A 24,224-nucleotide genomic window follows, 5' to 3' on the forward strand; every position below is an offset into this window, starting at 1 on the left:
TTTTTTTTTTTTTTTTTTTAGGGGCTATGTCTTCTTACTAATTTTATTTTCTCTGAAACTTCGATTTCAAAAAGAGAACACATAGGTACAAGAATGGACTGAAACCGTCACCGGAAATTTCAGGATATACCATTCAATTTAAATGAAATCTCACCTCTGAAAAACAATGGATAGCATCTCTGTTATATACTTAAAATTTCATTAAAATGGATCAAAACTGAACTCAGCTCAGTGCTTCAAAGCTGCCTCCTCTGGCCCATGACCACAGACACAAATGATTTAATTGTGAGTCATCATCTCAACCTATTTCCATTCTCACCAGTTTGAGAGTAGGTTAAAAGAAACAACCTTCCTAATTACAAATCTGGCATTCAATGCACGAAAGAAAAACTGTTGAAAAGTCCCAAATCAATGCCATTGTACAAGGTGCAGTTGGCATTCCTTTCTTCTCATATAGCTGTGTATCTTTAACCTAACCCTTAACAGAAATGACAGAAAACAGATATCTCGTTCTTCTGTATAAAACCCCACAAATTATCCAAGTTAGACTATTCCTCCAGACTCCATTTTAGTAAGCTTTCAAAGAACCCTCGTCATGGGTATCCTGAACCTTCAAATTCAATTAATTGACTTTTTCCCTACCCAATGATAACAGACACTGAGTGAAGTTTCTACAACCTGAGAAAACAAAGGAAGTTCTGAGAGAGGTAATGACAGGAATGTATACACTAATTGTAGGCAACCTGGTGATGTCTCCTCTGATTATGCCAAAGGTTTTTTTCCAAGTAGAAAAAAATCCAATGGAATTGTTCAATCACTGGAGGAAAAAACAAAGTAAAACCCAGGCACCTGCAAGATACTTTATTTTCCTTAATTGGTGCTGTGGTGGCAGATACCATGAAGTAGTCTCTGAAGTCTATATTCAAAATATTAAAATTTGACAGTATTGAAAAACAGGCTCTTGTAAAGTTGTTTCACCTGAAAGGATTCCTATGCCAGCATAGTACAACTGCTCAAGACTGTTTAACCAAATATATAAACTCTTATTGTGGCATTTATATTGAGCTTTTGTTATGGGGGTTGAGAGGCAGGTAATAGCTTTAATAAAGATCAGTCTTACTTGCTTCAGCTTTCACTTTGTCCATTTCAGCAAGCAATGCCACTTCTCGATCCATTAAACTAGGAAGGGATGACAAAGGGAAAAAAGGTTTGATCAGAAACTCAAACAGGAACACAGCACATTGTTAATAGTGGAGAAAGACTTATGAGTTTGTTCCCTAAAAGCATACTACAAAATAAACACTGTATATACCACATGAAAATCCTATCTCACCCTCAGCAAAGACTGTTTGAAAGATTCCAATAAAGAAACCTAATTCCCTTTTATTTCTCTATATTACAGTAAACCAGTAACTACTCATCTAAGAGTTGAGAACCAGTAGATGGCAGTAGCAAGCTACAAAACATTTCTTGGTAAGTTGTGCTAAAGCGGAAGCCCTCATGGAAATTACATATTTCTACATATATGCATACTTTTTATTTTATATTTTGGTCTATAAAATTGGACAGCTTTGCTTCTAATGAATTTTTACCAGGCAATACTCCTGCTAGGGCAGGATAAATTTACCCGCGATTAGGATTTATAGATCTTCAACATTTTAGCACAGTTGCACCAAGTCCACTGGTGCTTTAGTCTTAAGAATGCAGAGTAGTTAAAAGACATACATAGACTGTGCTGGTTTCAGGTAAACGTTTAATAGTAATCCAGAAAAGATGGAATCAAAGGTTTTTGGAAGGCTTTTTACAGAAAAAGAACATTAAATGGTCAATTAGAATTTTCTCCACTGCAAATGTAAATGGTTTGTATGGGAAAGCTTTTCTATGTTCTTAGATAAGAGCCCACCACCTTCAGCGAACATATAAAGAAATAATAGGCTGCCCTAGGATTAAACCTCTGGATGAAACTAATTTTCCTTACCATATCAGTTTTGCTTAGCAGTGGCAAACAAACAAAACTCCAAAAACAAAAACACAAAACTAAAACTTTAATACCTGCACACACAGGAAATGTTCCAAATCTCTTCATATTTGAAATTCATTCTAATTTCTCCTTTTGAGTGGGAATGTAACTACAGTGTTAATAAAAGTTCTCCTCTTGTTTCTGGTTGTAAAACTAATCACACACATATGCATATATATATATACACACACACACACACACACACATATAGACACACACACACAGTCTAATTCAATTTAGCTCAATATGTTGTTATGCTGGCACAAAGTAGTTAATATGGAGACTATAGTGAGATATACAAAAAAGTATAAGGCAGGGACATTTCCTCAAGGAGCAAAATCTGTTACAGTAAAGTGCTGGAGAACACAGGTTTGATAATCATTATGCATGATGTTAATACACAGACTTGTAAAGAAACAAATTTGGTTGGCATTATTAATCCCAAAGCACCAGACTAGAGAGAAGATACAACTATTGTGATAGGGTAGCAATACTTTTGCTAAGAAAGCATTCCCCAAACCTTGGCAAATATTTTGCTCCAAGAACTCTAGCAGCATTTGGAATACCTAAAAGGCAAAACAGAAGCACATCTGAGACAGGAGCTACCAGGCTTCCAGTTTATCATTACCTCTTCTGTCGCTGAATCACCTTAAGATGCAGACACTGTGTCCATCAGATGACAAATTTGTCTCTGACAAAGCTTGTAAAATGTTTATTAAAAGAGCTCAGCAAACAAGTAGGACTTTTGCAGCTTAACAACCTTTATTATGAAAAAGTAGAATGTCACATGATACTTTTTCAGCAGGGAAAAAAGTTCTGCACCGTCACAATAAGACTTTTTTGTGTCAGTATGAGCTACTACATCGCGATGGTACTTTTTTTCCCCTGCAAGAATGATTAGCATCCATTTACATAACCTTTGTCTCTTGAATAACTCATTTCTTAAGAAATTCACAGGGCAGTGTGTGAGCAACCGTATGACCACATCAATTAAAAATGAAACAAAAGCTTACCCTTTCATGCCAAAAAAACACTGAAAAGTAGTAAGCACTTCTATTTCTTTTTGTTTGTTGTTTGTCATGTTACCTTCTATTGATAACACCTACTGAAAGGTCCTGTGATGTCAGCCAAGCATTAAACAGAGGAATCTATTGGCTAACTGTTGGGATATTTTCTCAGAGAAAAGCCTGATGAATCTTGGCATTTTTTTCATTAAATTTTTTACAAGTCTTTAAAATGGAAAAATGAATAAATGTTAAATCATATGTAGTGTAAGTGCCCGACGATTAGCTTTTTTGGTTATAATGTAAGTGCCCAACATTAAGCTTTCGGTTGCCGACATTCATAAAGAGCCAGGCCACCCCACCTATGAGGTTCCCCTTTTAGAAGGCCCTGGGAGACCTAGATAACTGACCCACTGGAGTGATCCTACTTTTCCTTCCCACGCTTTCTTGCTCTTATGTTTTAAATTTACTAATAAAGAACCCGCAGAACCCTAGGCACCCCATCCTCAACCCCAATAAGGGCATGACCCCAGGTCTGTACTCTCCTTAGGCACACTTTGCTGTGTGGTTCCAGGCATGCCATGTAGCCTCCACGACTTGTCAGTAATAAACATTGTTTTTTTCTTCAAAATGCCCTGATAGTTGTTGCTGAGGTGCATGTGGCAATCGTAAGAACCACAAGGGTCAGTCCGCCACAACACTGGCTCATAGGGGCCCAGGTGAGTGCCCCCAGGCATTCCTAGCTGAGAGCGTCACTAAAGATAGGCTGACACCAACACAAAAGACTATTAAGAACTTTCTTAAAAGTACATCACATAATGTATTTCAGTTGTGTAGAAGAATAACTGTATTTTAGGTAATTAATGCTAAAGCATTTAGGGATGGCCATGTTATGTCTGCAACTTCCAAATGGTTCCACCAAAACACACCGATCACTGTACTATCCCTTCAACTTTTCCGTATATTGAAAGTTTAAGTGCGGAAACATGCGCATTACAAAATAAACAGAGAAGGTGAGAAGAGTGCAAAGGTGGAAAGTAGGCTAAGCATAAGATAAATAGCAGAGGCATTTTTCACAATTAAAAATAGTAATTTACTGTAATACAACTTTCTGACAATGAGGAAACTTAAGCTGAAGCTTCCACCTGTTCTAAGCTGTATGGCGGTCCCAGTATGGATCTGTGGCCAAGAGATTCAAAAGTACCTGTGGTTTGAGGTAATAGTTTTCAGATGCCATAGCTACAAGCAATGAGTCCTCTCAGAGAGTGATGAAAGGCTCATTCAGACTGCCAGACTTTCAGTTACCTTTCTTACTCAGTACTTGAGGGTACTAAGCTTGCAACTGTTCCGTCAAGGCTTTCCTGAATGGAAATACATGACGATGAGCATCTGAGAATACTGGACTCAGAAACTGATAATGAAAATCCACTAAATATTGCTGGGACTCTGTTTAGAAAGACACTAGGTCTTATTAAGCCTGGGCCTCATACAGCATAGAGAATTTCCATATCCTTTCTTTGACCATGAAAGATGGTTTTGGATGTCTTGTCGCTGTTAAGGAAAAAGACTGGTAAATGTCTGAATGTTCTCTATTTCCTTTTCTCCTTACCAAGACTTTTTACCATCTTCACATTTCCTCAACTTACTCTAAAGCTTTTGCGTAATTTAGTTGGTCAGAGTAGTTGTTCCCGTAGCATCACCATTAATATCTCTAAGATACATTATATATCCATCATTTGAAACAAGCCCTTTAATTAATATATTTAACATGTAGCTTATTGATTAAAGCTATTGCCTTCAGTAATTCCTTGGTACCAAAAAACTGTGAACTGTCATTTGTTTATGGTTGTTGCATTAGAAAACAATGTTATAATAGAAACGACTCCGGCAATTCCTAAGCCAACTAATTATTTCAAGCGTTTATACTCTAAACCACTCAATAATGTTCTTACAAAACATTTGAACTTGATTTTATTTGCTGAAAACCTAAAACCTATTTATTCTAATTCCACTAAAGCAGAAATCCAAGCAAAGCAAAGCCAATGCAAACACCTTTATTTCTCTGAAGACACTTCTCCCTTTTCAGATAAAACAACCAGAAAAGAGAATTTTCAGTAGTTTTTGTTAGCAGAGAATTAATGATGCTTCAAGTGTTTCATAAAACGCCGTATTCCCGGCACTGGTTTTATGAGTATGGCACACACATCTGGGCTCAAAATAGAAACAAAAAACACCAGTTAGGCAGCCAGGTCATCATGTTGAACTGAACAATTGGGGTAAAATGAATGGAAAGAATCAGCTCATTAAATCAAATTTGAACCTTATGAAAACTCGGTTCCTCTTTGTTAGGAGGCCTTTACAAAGCATGTAATGTAATTTTCATATTTCAAGAATCTCAAGTAGCTTTTAAGACGTGAGAATGTGGATATAAGCTGTTCTTGTGGGACAGGCCCTTAATGGAAAACCTTTCTTTCTGTTCTTCTCCAGTGGTCAAAGCATCTCGATTCTACAGTAATACTAGAGACCATATGATTCGATGATATTTTACAATATGTTTTGGGAAAAAAAAACAGTAGCAATCTAGATTACCAAGGAGCTCATTGTTCAAGTTTCTAGTTGGTAAGGAAAAATAGTTGGAGTGTTAAGCCACATAACGATTGGCTGACTTGATCCTAAACCAGGACTTGTTTTTTTGAACCTTCTCTCTGGATATGATAGCAACGTCTAAAGGGAGACATATATGGACTAGGAAGACGAAGACTGAAAAAATAAAGGCAAACAGAGACACCTGGTAAGACACAAAAAAGGAAGCATGATATAGTGGAAAAGTATCACTTAATAACAAGTATGACTTTTGGCAAATTATTTTTTTCTGTGCCCATTTTTTTCATCTATAAAATGAGTATAATATTACAAATGATATTGTTATATATAGATATTGTGCATAAAAGTTTCTGACATACAATAATACCTCAATAAATGGCAACAGCAATTATTATTCTAATTTCTGTACTCATGTTGATTTCTCAGTTTCAGCAGGATATCTGTTTAGTAAAATGCCCTCATATTACCCTGGTAAATCATTATACGTTCCAGATCCACTGTCTAGAAATTCTTTTTTTTTGCCACGCCTCACAGCATGCAGGATGCTAGTTCTTGGACCAGGGATTGAACCTGTGCCCCCTGCAGTGGAAGCGCCGAGCCCTAACTACTGGACCGCCAGCAAAGTCCCTTTTTATCTTCTTTTTTTTTTCCGATGTGGACCATTTTTAAAGTCTTTATTGAATTTGTTCTTCTGTTTTATGTCTTGGTGTTTTGGCCGTGAGGCATGTGGGATCTTAGCTCCCTGCCAGGGATCGAACCTGCACCCCCTGCATTGGACGGTGAAGCCTTAACCACTGGACCACCGGGGAAGTCCCTAGAAAGTCTTAAATAAACACATACACATACTAACACAGTGCAGGCAGTTATAAAGAGGTGAATCAAAGATAATTTAAGTGAAAAGAATACACTACAAAATTACAATCTCACTATGATTATATCTATTAAGATTACGCATGCTTATAGATAAGGGACACAGGGAACACAAAAAATTAATTATGTGTTAAGGTGGTAGAGTTATATGACTTCTATTTTTTTAAAAACAATTGTTATAATTATGGGAAATATAGTAAAAATAAGAGGGAATAAAGGAAACTTTAAAAAAAAGAAAAACAAAATTCAGATTCCTTCATCAAACGCTCTCCTTCTACTTTAGCCTCTGACTTATCTCTCACTACTTTCAACTATTGGCCCTTAGCTCTAGCTACACTGTGAGGTCCCTACATGTCCCTTCTATGCCTTTGCTTATATCATATCTCTTAAAGGATCCCCGCCCTTTCTGCCAGTGTAAATTCCATGCGTTTTCAAGGCTTGATAATGATTCATTTCCTCCCAGAAATCTTTTCTAATTGACCCCCTCCACAGTAACCTTTCTCTTAAAATCTTCATGCCTTTCCCACAACTAAGATCTGACCTGAAGAATAACTGAATTGCAAGTCACTCCAAATTGTGACTTAAGAAGAGTGATTTAGGCCCTTACGAATTACAACATAAAAAGAACATTAAATATTTTGGATGGAATGGTCCTTCTTATAGTTTTGTTTTATTGAACTAAAAAAATCCTTTAAAGACGTTCATAGGCTCAGTCAAAATCCTGGTCCTCTTCATTCTAACCCTATTCTATAACAACTGAATTCCTTAGTCCCTAAATTCCCTGCAGTGGGGTTTCTCTGTTACACAGCCTTTAAGCTGAGGAGGAGATAACGTATGAGATATCAAGAGTCTCTAGCCTTCTTCTCAAGCTTTAGTGGGGAAGTGAGCCATCAGTGATGGGTGGGATGAAGAGCATAGGTTACTGGGAGTCAGAACACACAGATTCAAATACTGAGTCTGCAACTTACGATGTCATGTTAGGCAAATAGCTTAACCTAAGACTCAAATTCCTTTTAATAGTAAAGTAAAATATAAAGTTCCCTCTGCACAGGACAGAAATCTGGATGAATAAATCAGATAGTATGATTGAACATGTTTGGTACTGTAAAGTAATCTTCGTATGCTACTTAGTTATTTTCACAGATGGTTAAAGGGTTAGAATTTTAAATCAAAGAATATTGAGAACCACGGAGGCAAGAACTAGTAGAAATAAGATATCAATGTACTAAACATGCGAAAACTGAAGAATAATTTAAAACTAAAGAGTGCTAGGTACCTTTCTGATAACACATTATAACAGTAGCCCATTCCTTTATTTCTATGGTTTTTAGACATTTTTGAAAGTGCTTTCATTCATAAAATTATTTTCTAAATTTTCACCATCTCTATAGATGGGCTTTACATTTAAGGATCTAAAAGCCTTTGTTAAGTTTATTATAAGAAGAAAAGAGAAGCTCAAATAAAAGGAAATAACTTTTCTAAGGTGAACGAGGAATCAGCCAGGAAAAACTTCAGTCTTAAGCACAGGCGTACATTGACTTTATGTGCTGTAGAATCCCAAATTTATTACCCATTTTCTCCTTTTAGTAAGTACCTTTTGACTTTCAATAAAACAGAAATTTTATTTAAAAGGCAGGCTGAGTGTGTATTTTGTTGGCACTTTTCACTGACACATATTATGACAACTGTCCAAAGTAGTTTACACACTCCAGCTTCATGTTCTACTTCATACCCTACTCCTTAACAGCCTTAAACTTGTCAGCTAGGAGCTCCAACAATGTGTCAGACAAATTTTATTAATTAACAAGAAAAGTAAACCTGGGTCTAGAGATGATTATTACTGGATCACCAATAAGAACAGATTTGACGTTTTACATCCTGGGACGCCTCTGCTTTTACCTTCCCACAGGTAAATGTCAGCTTTCATTTGGCCTCGATGTGAAAGCAGTTATCGGCATAATTCCCATAATGCCCCGTCAGGTGTCATGTAATCTTACTGTTGCAAATTTGTTAGAACGCTTTTCTTTTCTTTTATACTGTAACCAACACAAAAAATGGCTTCCTAAGTGACATTAACTCCAAGCTCTGGTTCAGTGCCAAAGGGAGTTAGCTCACCTGCCAATTATATCTTGACGTAGAAATTACAGGGGCATTGAAATAAGCCAGTTTAAAAACCCAATCATCCAGAGAGAAGGCTTTACACCAGCAGGAAAGGGCAGGTAATGTCTTTCCTCAAGTTAAATTGACCTGGTTTCTACGCCTGCTAATCAATCCTAAATACACAGTTTCTAGGCAGGAAACCATTTCATTTGTCATTTATCAAAGGAGGCTCCCCCTGACTGGGTTCCAAGTCAACAAGGACTCACAAATCTCTCTCCCGGAACTGTATTTCCTGGTTCAGGCTGGTTCTGAATGGAATCAGATCCTGTGGCTAAGTAATCAGTAAACTAAATAATCATGGAGACCGGAGGTTTGTCAAGGCAAAGTTGTGATGCTCTACTCTTAGCTCTTTATTCTTTTCTTGAGCCAACAATATCTGATATGATAATAATCCAGAGCAAAGGGCATGGGGCTTTCTCCCAGAGGGTCAGGAAGAGGAGAAATCAGTTACCTAGAAAAATTTCCAGGGGAAGTTAGAGTTTATTAAAGGTGAATTTTGGAGAACTGGTTGGATTTAGATAAGCAGAAAATATAGGAGAGCATTATTAGGCTGGAAAAATGGCCTTAACTAGTATATGGAAAAGGAAATGTGTACGTTAAGTTTTGAGACGAGTAATCTGGCTAGAGCAAAAATGTATAGAAGAAAAACTGAAGATATGACATTGAATTTCTAGCTATAAAACCTGAAAGGGGAAACTTGGGATTCAGGACAAAGCATGGGTAGACTAGCAGATGAATTATCTATCCTAAAATTACTTTTTGGTTCATGGACCCCTCTACACTTTGCAAATGATAAAAGCAGTGGTCAGCAACTTTTTGGAGGCTTTATTCTACATCTTTGTTAATTCACTCCCTTCTTCAATTCCACAAAACAGGAGGACTGAGGCTAACCACACTCCCTCTATCTTTTGTCTGCTGTGGCATGAAGTGACCAGACTAAGTTTGTGAACAGAGACATGGCTGAATATGACCTCAGGAAACAGCCCATAGACAGGCAAGAAAACAGATGGATGGTTGGGAGGAAGAGTGGTGTAGGTCCTCCCTATTCATGAAAACTTCCTCTCACATTTCAGATCCACGCAAGTTTTACAAGTAAGCAGAATGGACAGTCTTAAATCCCCAAATATCAACCTAGCTGCTTGTCTTCCTATCATTTTACTTAATTTGGTCCTTAGGTCTTTTCCATTTTCAAAAAAGTCCCTTATAAAATGCAAATACCCCCCCGAAAGGAGTTATGGTTTAAGAATTAGTTACCACTTTACTATCTAATAGCTAAAACAGCTTCAGTGTTCTAGAAAAAAATTAGAATATATTTCTCCTCCCAAAGATTCTCTAATCTATAATCAAATATATTCGATAAATAGCTCCCTCTTGTAAATTCACAATGCAGATTAGCACTGAAAAGGCATTAAGAAGTCCAGTAGTAAAAAAAAAATTTAAGTATTTTCAAACCTCTTTAACTACTAAACCCTATTTCCCCTACAGAACACATATATTTTAAGATAGAATTTTTAAAAACAAGCTTAAAAAACACAAAATTAAAATAAATCAATGATTAGTAATAGGGCACAGAAGAGACCATTAGGGTGGGGTGCATTAGGAAAACAAAGACATCTTTTCTACTTTATAACTTTGTTCAAAAACATCATGTCATTGGTTACAGATTCCTCGTCTAAAAGACAGACCCTAATGTAAGGATGCATGACCTACTCTTTAATTATGTGTCCCTTTCCGAACAATGTTAATATTAATTTAGGCCCATTCCTAAAGCATTATGAGTTCTCTCTACCACTCATTCCCACACTGTGACCACAAGCAGAATGAAGCAGAAAGCTAAACATAGCATAGGATTTTTAAGTCTTTCTCCACTATGTAGAGTAGTTAAGAGTTTGGAATTAAAGAATTTGGTGAATGACTAACCATCTTTTTTAAACGATCATTTTTGTGCTACCGATATCAAAAGCAACTTAACTTACCAGCTCTGCAATTCAGCAAAAGCTTGTTTCATTTTCTTAATGGAAGCATCCATCTCTTCTTTAACTACAACTCGATATCGTGCAAGAGACACTGTGCAGCGCTGGAGGTCTTTCACAGATTTTTCAATATTAGAACCTTGAAAAAACCCCAATAAAAAAAGGAGCACAGGTGACTTGAAAGCTGGATCTGAACACCTAAGCATGTAACATAACAAATGTCACATGGACTAAGAATACTTCCTAAATGGCCACACTCCTCAACAAAAAACTAATGTTTTCATAGATTTTTTTTTTTTTAAGTAAGTATTGTAGACAAGATGGAGTAATAGGAATTGGATTTACCCTCCTGTCTTAAAAAACTTCAGAGACACACAAAATATATGAAACAGTGGTTTTCAGACAATGAACAATAGGCAGAGTACTTCTCACCCACTACCCCCCACCCCCCTGTGAAGAAAACAGACACAAAAAAGTGAGGACTGTGACTGCCCCAACTTACTGCCATAAGAGAGTTTCCAGGCTGCAAGGCAAGGAGGAGAAATCCGAAACTGAGCCTGGAAGTCTCCCTGAATTGAGGGGACAGAGTTGAGAATTCAGTGAGGCCAAGGTGGCTAGAATTCTCAGGGCAGAATACTGGAGAGGAGAAAGCTACACAAAAATGAAGAAATTGTACAAAGACCTACAGAGGATTCTGAGTGCATGGGTGTGCAGAAACTACCCGATGTTTCGGGTAAAAGAACCACTGGAAAGCAGCAGGGGGAATAATCCTCAGAGCTTACCCAGACCAGGAATAGTTCATGTTCATACCAGCCAGAGCGGGGTACCAGGTAGAGTACTTAGAAGGGTACTGCCTCAGTAATTAGCTCTAGACTAAAGGTTGCTCTATTTCCATCTAACAAAGCTTAAAAAAGCAAGCTTCAGATTGTTTCCAAGTAACAGTCCCAGAATAAATCACAAGAATATTTAAAGAAATACAAAAATATCTAGCAATCAACAAAGAGAAATTCACAATGTCTGGCATCCAATAAAAAATTACTCGAGGCAGAAAAATATGACTGATCCATAATGAAGAGAAAAATCAATGAATAGAAACAGGTGCAGAAATGACACAGATGTAGAATCAAGTAGGTAAGGACATCAAAAGAGCTAATATAATCAGATACCATATGTTCAAGAAGGTAGAGGAAAAGCATAAGCACGTCAAGGAGAGACACGGAAGAGATTTAAAAAGACCCCAACGGAACCTCTAGAGATGAAAAAAAAACCAAAACAATGTCTGAGATGAAAACTACACTGGATTGGATTAACAGCAGATTAAAAACTATTAAAGAAAAAAAGATAAATAAATTTGAAGACGTCAATTTTAGAAACTATCCAAAATGAAATGAAACACAGAGAGAAAAAAACTAAAAGAAAACCTATGTCAGTAGGTATCAAATTTTCAAAACTCTCTAAATAACAGGATTTAGTAGAATACAATTCACCATGTAGACATTACAAAATTGATAAAGTTCTTTCTCGGTAGTACAGTTTGAAGCACTATATGTGGGTAAGCCAACACTGTAGATAAAGATGAAATACATTTACCTACCCAACACATTTTAACCAGTTTCTGAGAGTTCTATTAACCTTTTTATATTCACCAATGTCAAAATTATTACAACTGGTAGCTGGAATAACTGATCTAACAAATTTATAATGTGCCAAGATACAGATTTTCAATTTTTTACTTAAATCCTTCCTCATCTCAACTTGATTTCTTTAAAATCTACCTAAAAGCTTTCAAGCCCTGTGCCTTTAGTTTTGCTTGTGTAAATAGTCTCCGACTTGCCTTTCTGCACCAAGTTGAGGACTATATTAGAAAGATGAAAAAGGAGAGTCTCGCTAATTAAATTTGGCTCATGTGGAACAAATAATTCAATAAAGAGCTACACGTTACAAGTGTCTTTTACATTTCTCTGTTTCATTTGTTCAGGTGAGTGGACTGCCATGCTTAGATGTATGGCAGAAGGGCTATTATCTCAATCTGTTTAATTATTGGCTGATTATTTAAATAACTATTATAGTTTAAAAGAAAAGCAAATGGCTACCATCAGTCAATGCTAAGTAAATGCCTAGAGAAAATGACCTTGTTTAAAGCTATAGTCTTACAGGTATCAGTAAGAGCATGAAGTTGTGAAGAGAAATTAAAATATTTCTTCAAAGTGTCATTTCAGAGATGGCAGAGCTTTCTACTGTTGAGTCAACCAGGAGATAAAAGTGAAGGAAATAGCACAGAAATGTTGCAGTAAAGCAAATAAAACGAACAGGTTAATGTTAGCAGAAAAGTCATCCTGGCATCCTTGACTTTCGCTCACAAAAACGATCCCCATCATTGTAGCAAGACTGTACAGCATCTAAACTACCATCAGACTCCAACTGTGTACACAAAGCGGGGAAAGGGTGGGTAGACACTGCCTGGAAAACAGAAGAAGTATTACCTGCTGCCCATTCTGAAACCTTACCTATGAGAACAAAGGTAATTTGCCCTCTTGAGCTAAAAACACAGATTTTATCGTTTTCTCTCAAAGGAAGGCCTCTGATTTACCTAGCTTTTTGTTGGTGGAAGAGAGTGGAACATCTTCCATTCCTAGATTTGAAAGCTGAGGTCCTACGGTAGGTCTTGAGAGAGATTTGGCAGCATTTCTATTCTGTTGAGAATTCTGAGCAGAGTGCACAGTCAAAGACCTGGACTCAAAATCAGAGACACCGTTCTCCAGCATGGATCCTGTCAAAGGAAGCGGCCAGTATATTAGAGCACAATTTAGGGGTCAATCAAGCAGTCTTAAATATACACAAAGAAAAAAGGTAAAAATGCGCCCAAACGATGCCTCTTTAAAGGTTGTGAACAGAATCAACTGACAAAACAGAACAAAGAGCAGAGTCAGTGAGGCTATGAGTATTATCTGGCTTAGCCCTAAAAGGCATCCTAATTGAAGAGGAGGATGCTTTGTTAACGCATCTCCAGATAGGCTAGCTCATTCCCTGTACCTTGGTAACTTCCTTGTAGTTCTGGGCACAAGGAAGAGAAGAGAGTCAATATCACCACCTTCTGACAAGCTTCTGTTAAGTTATGTCGAGGAAAAGATTTTTACACTGTCCCAGGGAAAGAAGAGTTTTAAAAGCTTTAGGGAATAGAAAGGGCAAAGCGTTAGGAAATGAGAGGAAAGCTAGTTCAGAAAAAAATGAAAGCCATTGACTATCTTTGGTTTGTTTGAGGTGCTATGTTTATCTCTGAGTCTTTGTGTGTGTGTACATGTGAACTAATCAATAAAAGAACATCTGAAAAGTACAGCATAATTTTAAAATTGGCATTACATTTATAAAGCCAGCAGCAACAGAGCAAGGGGAACTGGATTAACAAACAAGTAATTAAAAAGCCTATCTTAAAAAATATATTCCCAATATCTCCCCAGCACTCATCAAAATGGTTAATGAAACAAAATGTACAAGATACCTGAATTTACAAATAAAACTAACCTTAATTCTTTACTAAAAAACAAATGTGGGACTAAAAAAACCAACAGTCTACTTCTAATGAAAGCCATGGGATTACAGTTATGCTTATATATTCCTCATTGCGCTGGGTTTTAGAATAATAATATCAACATCAACCCATCATCATCATTTTCCTTAATAAGTGTGAAATTAAAAGAACATCTTAAGGTCATGTTCTGTAATCTCTAAGTACTACGGGACTATTAAATTAGAAGAATTCCATAAGGCTGATTTAGACTAAAATTAAAATATGAGACAATGGAACAAGAATTATATTTTTCTAGGCCTTTGATAATTACAAAATGTGACTCTTTCACATGAGAGGTAACAAAACTAAAAAGTAAAAGACTAACTAGATTTAATTTATTGATTGGTTTCTCAACCAGGAAGCCCCTGTATTTTTCAATAGAATGGAACTTTTCAAAGACCTGTTGTTAATATACTCACCTGTTCTATCCAGCATATCTTGTGTGGCAGACTCAGGATCCTCCAATTCTCTGGCATCTACTGAAAGTGCCTCCATACCTTCACTGAGTGAGTCCACAGATTCAGTATCATTGATGGCACCGTTGACATGGTAACCATTAATACCACCTTTCTCTGAGGAAGGCGCAGACTGTTCCTCTTGAATGGAAACCAGTTTATTGGAATCTGGGATACTGTTACTTGGTTCTGCTGCAGGTTTTGGTTTGCTTTTCTTCTTTTTGTTCTAATAGTTATTAAAGATTTGAAAAAAAGAAAAGAAAAAGAACATCGCCCACAATCCAGAGAGGTAACTCCAGCTACCCAAAGGCAACCAATGTTACCAACTTCTCATTTGCTCTTCCAGAAACTGAACACATTTTTGTATATGTTCAAGTACTGACTAACATAACTATGTAAGATACTTTGGATAAACTCAGACACATAAAAATAAAATATTAAAGCATGGCAAAACCCACCATAAGAAAGATCAAAAGATAAATTTTAAAATGTGGGAAAAAATGTGTAATATATACAAAGAGCTAAATATAAAGAGAGAGCTCTAACAAAAAACAAACAAAACAATAACCCGACCGAAAAAGTGGTGTAGGATATAAACATGTGGAATGAAGTGAAACTTCAGTCTAATAAAGACAAATTAAATCTGCCCTGCAGAGGCTGCTGCACCAGAAATCTGTCTCCCCACCTAGACAACAATTACACTGGCAGAATCTGTCTAACTATTTTGGAACTCTGGAGTCTACTGAAGGCTTATAATTTCCAGGAGAAGACTTGGATGGTAAATTGTGGTTAATTTCAGGCAATTTCAGTTCTGAGCTCAGCAGCAGATACTCACCCTCCCACCCCCAGCTAGGGAACAGGCAGCTGTGCACCTGTTCTTGGAACAGCTGGCACGTAGCTTGCTGAAGTGAGGGTAGCCAAAAGGAACCTGTCCTTCAAATATCTGGGATCTGTGTTGTGATCACTGACTGCTGCTTTTGATTACAAAGGTAGAGACAAAGGTAGAGGTAGGCAACCACTGTTGTTGTACCTCCTCCCACTGTTGCAAGCCCCTCCCCCTCTGGCTGAAGTGACCTTCAGGGGAATTAAAGGGGTGGTCCCCTTCCTCCCCATTTCATTTTTCCTTATTCCCTTTTGGGAGCCAGACATCAAAGACTAGGACGCTCAAAAACAACTTCATATATAGAAAAAATTTCAAAGTAACCAATGCATGCCCAGGGAAAGGCTTAGAAAAGACCTGAGAAGACCTTAAGTTTACACCTTAGGCTGACCCTTGGTTCAGAGACAGCTTACAACAATTTAAAAATATAATAATAACAAAACCCAGCAAATCTGGAGAAAGGGGGAGAATCTGATTTCCAGAGTGATCAAATTATTAGATTCAAATGTCTAGTTTTCAACCAAAAAATCACAAGGCACACAAAGAAACAAGCAAGTGTGGCCAATACAAAGGAAAAAAATAAATCAACAGGGCTTCCCTGGTGGCGCAGTGGTTGAGAGTCCACCTGCCGATGCAGGGGACACGGGTTCGTGCCCCGGTCTGGGAAGATCCCACATGCCGCGGAGCGGCTGGGCCCGTGAGCCATGGCCGCTGAGCCTGCGCGTCTGGAGCCTGTGCTCCGCAACGGGAGAGGCCACAACAGTGAGAGGCCCCTGTACCGCAAAAAAAAAAAAAAAAAAAAATGAATAAATCAACAGAAACTTTCCCTAAAAAAGACCTGTTGGGAGATATATTAAAGAATTTATTTATTTTTTCATCCAAAGATTCACTTTAATTATATAAACTTGGATTCGTAATATGTTCCTAAGCTAGCAGTTTCTGTAATGAGAATTTTTTTTTCCTCAAATGCCTAGTGCATTTTTTGTTTTGTTTTTGTTTTTAATTTAAAGACTTTAAAACAACAGTCTTAAAGATGCTCAGAGAAATAAAGGAAGATGTGGGAAAAGTCAAGAAAACAAAGTACGAACAAAATGGAAATATTAGAAAACCTAAAAAGAAATCAAAAGAGAAATTCTGGAGCTGAAGAGTATGGTAACTTAAATTTTTAAGAAATCTCTAAAGGCATTATTCAAAGGCAGAAGAAAGAATCAGGGAATTTGAAGATAGCACAATTGAAATTATTGAGTCTGAGGATGAGAAAGAAAAGACTGAAGAAAAGTGAACAAAGCCTAAGGGACCTGTGGGGCTCCATCAAGCAAACCAACATAGCATCGTGTAAACTGGAGGAGGGGAGGAGGGAAAGGGAAGAATGTTTGAAGAAATAATGGCTGAAAACTTCCCAAATCTGGTGAAAGACATGACTGTAAACATCCAAGAAGCTTAATGAACTCCAAGAGACAGTGAGACACATTGTAATCAAACTTTCAAAAGATAGAGAATCTTGGGCTTCCCTGGTGGTGCCGTGGTTGAGAGTCCGCCTGCCGATGCAGGGGACGCAGGTTCGTGCCCTGGTCTGGGAGGATCCCGCATGCCGCGATGAAAGCAATAGAGAAGCTACTTGTCACACACAAGAGATCATCAGTGAGATTATGAGCAGATTTCTCATCAGAAACTTTGGCGGCAAGAAGGCAGATATAATCAAAGTGCTAAAAAAGAAAAAACACCTGTCAACCCAAAATCCTATATGTGGCAAAACTGTCTTTCAAAACTGAGGGGTAAATTAAGACATTCCCAGATAAACAAAAGCTGAGGGAGTTCATAACCACCAGACCTGCCCTGCCGGAAATGCTCAAGGGAGTCCTGTAACATGAAATGAAAGAACACTAGATGGTAATTTGAAGGCATATGGAGAAATAAAGAACTTGATAAAGGTAAAATACATGAACAATTACAAAAGCTAGTATTATTGTAACAATGTTTTGTAACTGTACTTTTTGTTTTCTACATGATTTAAAAGACTAATACATTAAAAAAAAACACAACCATCAGTTTAAAACCTAATATTAGTGCAACTTTGGTTTGTAACTCCAGATCTTGTTCTCTACATAATTTAAGAGACTAATGCATTTAAAAGAATTATTAGTTTATATTTTTGGGCACACAATGTATAAAGATGTAATTTTGTGACATCAACAACCAAAAAGGGTGGGGATGGAGCTGTAAAGGAGCAAAAATATTGTATGTTATTGAAGTTAAGTTGGTATAAATTCAATTAGAGTGTTATAACTTTAGGATGTTAAATGGAGTCCCCATGGTAACCATAAAGAAAATAGCTACAGCTTATACACAAAAGGAAACGAGACAGGAATTTAACCATTTCACTACAAAAAATTGATTAAACACACAAAAATACAGTAATGTAGAAAATGAGGGACAAAAAATCTAAAATCATTGAAAACAAATAGCACAATGAAAGAAGTCCCTCCTTATCAGTCATTACTTTAAATGCAAATGGATTAAACTCTATAATTGAAAGACTGAGAATGGCAGAATGGATAAAAACACACTATCTAACTATAGGCTGTCTACAAGAGACTCACTTTATATTCAAAATCAAAAATAGATTGAAAGTGAAAGAATGGAAAAATATATTCCATGCAAATAGCAACCAAAAGAGAGCAGGGATGGCTGGACTAATATCAGACAAAAACAGACTTTAAATAAAAAAAGCTTACAAGAGACAAAGAAGGACATTACACATTAATAAAAAGTTCAATACAGAAAGATGATTTAATAATTAGAAACATTTATGCGCCTGACAGACCCAGACCATCAAAATATATGGAGCAGGGACTTCCCTGGTGGTCCAGTGGTAAAGAATCTGCCTTGCAATGCAGGGGACGCGGGTTCAATCCCTGGTCAGAGAACTAAGATCCCACATGCCGCGGGGCCACTAAGCCCATAAGCCACAAATACTGAGCCTGTGCGCCTCAACTAGAGAGCCTGCGTGCTGCAAACTACAGAACCCATGTGCTCTGGAACCCGCAGGCCACAACTACAGAGCCCACCCACGCAGCCTGCATGCCACAACTAGAGAAGAGAAAACCCGCACGTCACAACTAGAGAGAAGCTTGCGCGCCATAATGAAAGACCCTGCATGCCTCAACAAAGATCCCACGTGCCGCAACTGAGACCTGATGCAGCCAAAAATAAGTAAGCAAATAAATAAATAATAAATCTTAAAAAAATTATATATATGGAGCAAGAACTGACAGAATTGAAGGAAGAAATAGACAGCTCTACAATAATACTTGGAGACTTCAATACCCTACTCACAGTAATGGACAGAATAACCAGACAGAAGATAAGTAAAGAAATAAAGGATTTAAAGAATGCAACAGACCCAATAGATCTAACAGACATATACAGAACACTCTACCTAACAACAATAGAACACATATTCTTCGCAAGTGCACATGTGACATCTTCCAGGATAGATGATATGCTGGGGCACAAATGAAGTCTCAACAGATTTTAAAAGACAGGTATCATACAAAGTGTCTTCTCTGACCACAATGGGATAAATTTAGAAATCAATAACAGAAGGAAAACTTGAAAATCTACGATATAGTGAAAATTAAACAACACATTTTAAAACAATGACTGGATCAAAGAAGAAATAACAAGGGCAATTAGAAAATACTTAGAGATAAGTGAAAATGAAAATACAATATACCAAAACTTACAAGCGGTGCTAAGGAAGAAATTTACAGATGCTTACATTAAAAACTAAGATCTCAAAAAAATAATAATAATAAAATAAAAAATAAACAACAAAAAAACTAAGATCTCAAATTAACAACCTAGCTTTACAACTTAAGGAACAAGTAAAAAAATAAATAAAAAGAACAAAGTAAACCCAAAGCTAGCAGAAGGAAGAAAATAATAAAGATTAGAGCAGAGGTAAATGAAATAGAGAACAGAAAAGTAGAGAAAATCAATAAAAGCAAAAGCTGGTTCTTCGAAAAGATCAACAAAATTGACAAACATTTAGCTAGATGGACTAAGAAAAAAAGAGGGAAGATTCAAATTATTAAAATAAGAAATGGAAGTGGGTACATTACTACCAATTCTGTAGAAATAAAAAGGATTACACGAAAATACTATGAACAATTGTACACCAACAAATTGTGTAACCTAGATGAAATGTTTAAATTCCTAGAAACACAAAACCTACCAATACTAAATCATGAAGAAATAGAAAATCTAACTAGTAAGGAGATTGAATCAGTAATCAAAAATTTCCTGACAAAGAAAAGCGCTGGACCCAATGGCTTCACTAGTGAATTCTACCAAATACTTAGGCTTGTCAAACTTTAAAAAACAAAAACAAAACAAAACAAAAAACGGCTGAAGAGAAGGGAACATTATCTAACTCTTTCTATGATGCCAGCATTACCCTGAGACTTAGCCAGACAAAGACACTACAAAGCAATATGCCTGGGCTTCCCTGGTGGTGCGGTGGTTGAGAGTCCGCCTGCCGACGTAGGGGACGTGGGTTCGTGCCCCGGTCCGGGAAGATCCCACATGCCGCAGAGCAGCTAGGTCTGTGAGCCATGGCCGCTGAGCCTGCACGTCTGGAGCCTGTGCTCCGCAACGGGAGAGCCACAACAGTGAGAGGCCCGCGTACCGGGGGAAAAAAAAAAAAGCAATATCCCTTATGAACATTGATGCAAAAATTCTCAACAAAACAGTACCAAACCAAATTCAGCAGCATACTGAAAGGATTATACACCATGACCAAGTAGGATTTACTCCTTGAACACAAGAATGGTTCAACTTAAGGAAATCGATCAATGTAATACACCATATTAACAGAATAAAGGGAAAAAAACCCCACACGATCATCTTAATTGATACAGAAAAAATGTGACAAAATTCAATACCTTCTCATGATAAAAACACTAAAAAATGGGGATTAGAAGAAAACTACTTCAACATAATAAAAGCCATATATGAAAACCCACAGTGAACAATGGTCAAAGACTAGAGCTTTTCCTCAAAGATCAGGAACAAGGTAAGAATGCCCACTTTTGCCACTTCTATTCCACACAGCACTGAAAGTTATAGCCAGGGCAATTAGGAAAGAAAAAGAAATAAAAGACATCTAAGAGGGAAAGGAAAAAGTAAAATATGTTTGCAGATGATATGATCCTATACACAGAAAACGCTAAAGATTACACACACACACAGACACACACACACACACACAGTTAGAACAAATAGATAAATTCAGCAAAGCAGCAGGATACAAAGTCAACACACAAAAATCAGTTGTACTTCTGGGGACTTCCCTCGTGGTCCAGTGGTTAAGAATCTGCCTTCCAATGCAGGGGACGTGGGTTCAACCCCTGGTCAAGAAACTAAGATCCTACATGCCGTGAGGCAACTAAGCCTGCGCACTGCAACTACTGAGCCCACGCGCTCTGGAGCCCACGCACCACAACTAGAGAGAAGCCCGCACACCACGATGAAGAGCCTGTGCTCTGTGGTGAAAGATCCCATGTGCTGCAATGAAGATCCCGCATGCCACAACTAAGACCCAATGCAGCGTAATAAATAAATGAATAAATAAATATTTAAAAATAAAAAAAAATTTTTAATAAAAAAATAAAAATAAGAAGTGGGGGCGGGACCAAAGAATCAAAAAAAAATCAGTTGTACTTTGATACATGAACTAACAATCTAAAAAGTAAATTACAAAATAAATCAATTTACAATAGCATCAAAATGAATAAAATACTTAGGAATTAAGTTAACCCAAGGAAGTGAAAGACTTGTACAATGAAAACTATAAAACACTGTGGACAGAAATTAAAGAAGACATAAATAAATGGAAACACATTACATGTTCATGAACTGGAAGACTTAATATTAAAATGTCAATACTACCCAAAGTGATCTACAGATTCAGTGCAATCCATATCAAAATCCCAATGATATTTTTTGTAGAAATAGAAAAACCCATCTTAAAATTCATATGGAATCTCAAGGGACCAAAACAATCTTGAAAAAGAGGACCTAGAGATTATCATACTAAGTGAAGTCAGACAGATAAGGACAAATATCATATGATATTTCTTATATGTGGAATCTAAAATAATGATACAAATGAACTTATTTACAAAACAGAAACAGACTCATAGACATAGAAAACAAACTTATGGTCACCAAAGGGGAAAGGTGTGGGGAGCAGGGAGGGATAAATCAGAAGTTTGGGCTTAAAATATATACACGACTATATATAAAATAGATAACCAACAAGGACAGGGAACTACACTCAATATCTTGTAATAACCTACAATTGAAAAGAATCTAAAAAGTATATGTGTGTGTGTGTATAACTGAATCACTTTGCTATATGCCTGAAATTAACACAAAACTGTAAATCAACTATATTTCAATAAAAATTTTTTAAGAAAAGAAAAAGAGGAACAAAACAGGAGGACTTACACAACTTGATTTCAAAACTTACTACAAAGCTACAATAATCAAAACAGTGTAGTACTGGCATAAAGACAGACATATAGGGACTTCCCTGGAGGTCCAGTGGTTAAGACTCTGCCCTTTCACTGCAGGGGGAGCGAGTTCGATCCCTGGTCAGAGAACTAAGATGCCACATGCTGCACAGCGTGGCCAAAAAACTTAAAAAAAGAAAAAAAAAAGACAAACATATAGACCAACGGAATAGAATAGAGAGCCCAGAAATAAACTCTCACATATATGCCTAAATGATTTTTGATAAGGGTGCCAAAACCACTCAATGGGAAAATGACAGTCTTTTCAACAAATAATGCTGGGAAAACTGGAATGTCCACGTGTAAAAGAATAAAGTTGGACCTTTACCTAAAACATTATACAAAAATTAACTCAAAATGGATCAAACATTTAAATATAAGACCTAAAACAATAAAACTGTTAGAAGAAAATGATGTAGGACAAAAGCTTCACAATACTGGATTTGGCAATGATTTCTTGGATATGACATCAAAGGCACAGTTAACAAAAGAAAAAAACAGACAAATTGGACTTCATGAGAAAAAAGGCAACATACAGAATGTGAGAAAATATTTGCAAATCATATATCTAAGGGATTAATATCCAGAATATATAGAGAACTCTTAAAACTCAACAACCACAACAACAAAAACCACCTGATTAAAAAACAGGCAAAGGACTTGAATAGACATTTCTCCAAAGAAGATATACAAATGGTCAAACTCATGAAAATGCTCAGTGTCACTAACCATAAGGGAAATGAAAATCAAAACTACAATGAGATATCTTCTCATACTCATTAGAATGGCTATTATCAGAAAAAACAGAAAACAAGTGTTAGGCTGTTGATAAACTGGGACTCTTGTGCGCTGCTGGTAGGTATATAAAATGGTACAGCTGCTGTGGTCCCTCAAAAAATTAGAATTATCATATGATCCAACAATTCTGTTTTGGGCCATATACCCAAAAGACCTGAAAACAGGGTCTCGAAGACATATTTGTACATCCATTTATTCACAACAGCTAAAACATGGAAGCAACCCAAGTGTCCATTGATGGTTGAATGGATAAACAAAATATGATACATACATACAACGGAATATTATTCAGCCTTTAAAAGGAAGGAAATTCTCTAATATGCTACAACACGGATGAAACTTGAGAACATTATGCTAATCGAATAAGCTAGTCACAAAAAGACAATTACTGTATGATTTCACTTATATGAGTTATCTAAAGTAGTCAAAATTATAGAGACAGAAAGTAGAGTGGTGGTTGCTAGGGGCAAAGTTACTTTTTAATAAGTATAGAGTTTCAGTTTTATAAAATGAAAGGAGTTCTGGAGATGAATATCTGAAAGATGCTAAGAGTAGATCTTAAGAATTCTCATCATGACAAAAAAAATTTTTTTGATACCATTATGGTGCTGAATGTTAACTAGACTTACTGTGGTGATCATTTCACAATACATATAAATAGTGAATCATTATACTGTACTCCTCAAACTAATATAATGTTATGTGTCAATTATACCTCGCTTTTTTTTTTTTTTTTTTTTTTTTTGGGAGAGTAGAGTTCCCTGTGCTATACAGTAGGTTCTTACTAGTTATCTATTTTATATATAGTAGTGTGTATATGTCAATCCGGTATGTTACCTCAATTTTTTTAAAAAAAGAAGTAAAATATAAACCCTTCGTTGGCATATTAGTCCAGATATTAACTTAGAATAAAAGCCAAAAACAAAAAAGAAAAGGAGAGAGAAATCTGGAATGGTTAAGATGGTAAATTTTATGTGTATTTTACCACAGTAAAAAAAATTTGGAAAAAAAACTGCACTATAATATCATTTTTCAGCTACTGGATTAGCAAAGTTCAAAATGTTTCATAACACTGTAGGGTTGAGGGTATAAAGAAACAGGCATTTTCATATATCACTTGTGGGAGTGCAAAGTGGTACTCTCTCTATAGCAATCTGGTAATACTCATCTAAATTACAAATACATATACACTTTGACCCAGCAATTCCACTTCTAGGAGTTTATCCTAGGTGATACTAACACATGCAAAATGATATATGTACAGGGTTATTCACTGAAGTATTGTTAATAATAGCAAAGGGTTGCAAACAACCC

The 24,224-nt window shown here is 36.6% G+C and overlaps 1 protein-coding gene across 4 annotated transcripts in view; it reads right to left on the reverse strand.

The window, feature by feature from the left end:
- Positions 1-24,224, reverse strand: part of SPATS2 (spermatogenesis associated serine rich 2) — a 151,315-nt gene that overhangs the window by 10,826 nt on the left and 116,265 nt on the right. For all 4 annotated transcript variants that reach the window (XM_024736774.1, XM_024736776.1, XM_024736773.1 and 1 more), the window contains 4 exons: positions 14,619-14,880; positions 13,222-13,401; positions 10,635-10,770; positions 1,121-1,179 (listed from right to left, as the gene is read on the reverse strand). In XM_024736774.1, coding sequence (XP_024592542.1) covers positions 1,121-1,179; positions 10,635-10,770; positions 13,222-13,401; positions 14,619-14,880 — 637 coding nt within the window. The remainder of the gene's footprint in view (positions 1-1,120; positions 1,180-10,634; positions 10,771-13,221; positions 13,402-14,618; positions 14,881-24,224) is intronic.

Source organism: Neophocaena asiaeorientalis, unplaced genomic scaffold (genome assembly GCF_003031525.2).
Source record: "Neophocaena asiaeorientalis asiaeorientalis breed wild unplaced genomic scaffold, Neophocaena_asiaeorientalis_V1.1 scaffold134, whole genome shotgun sequence".
Lineage (NCBI taxonomy): Eukaryota > Metazoa > Chordata > Mammalia > Artiodactyla > Phocoenidae > Neophocaena > Neophocaena asiaeorientalis.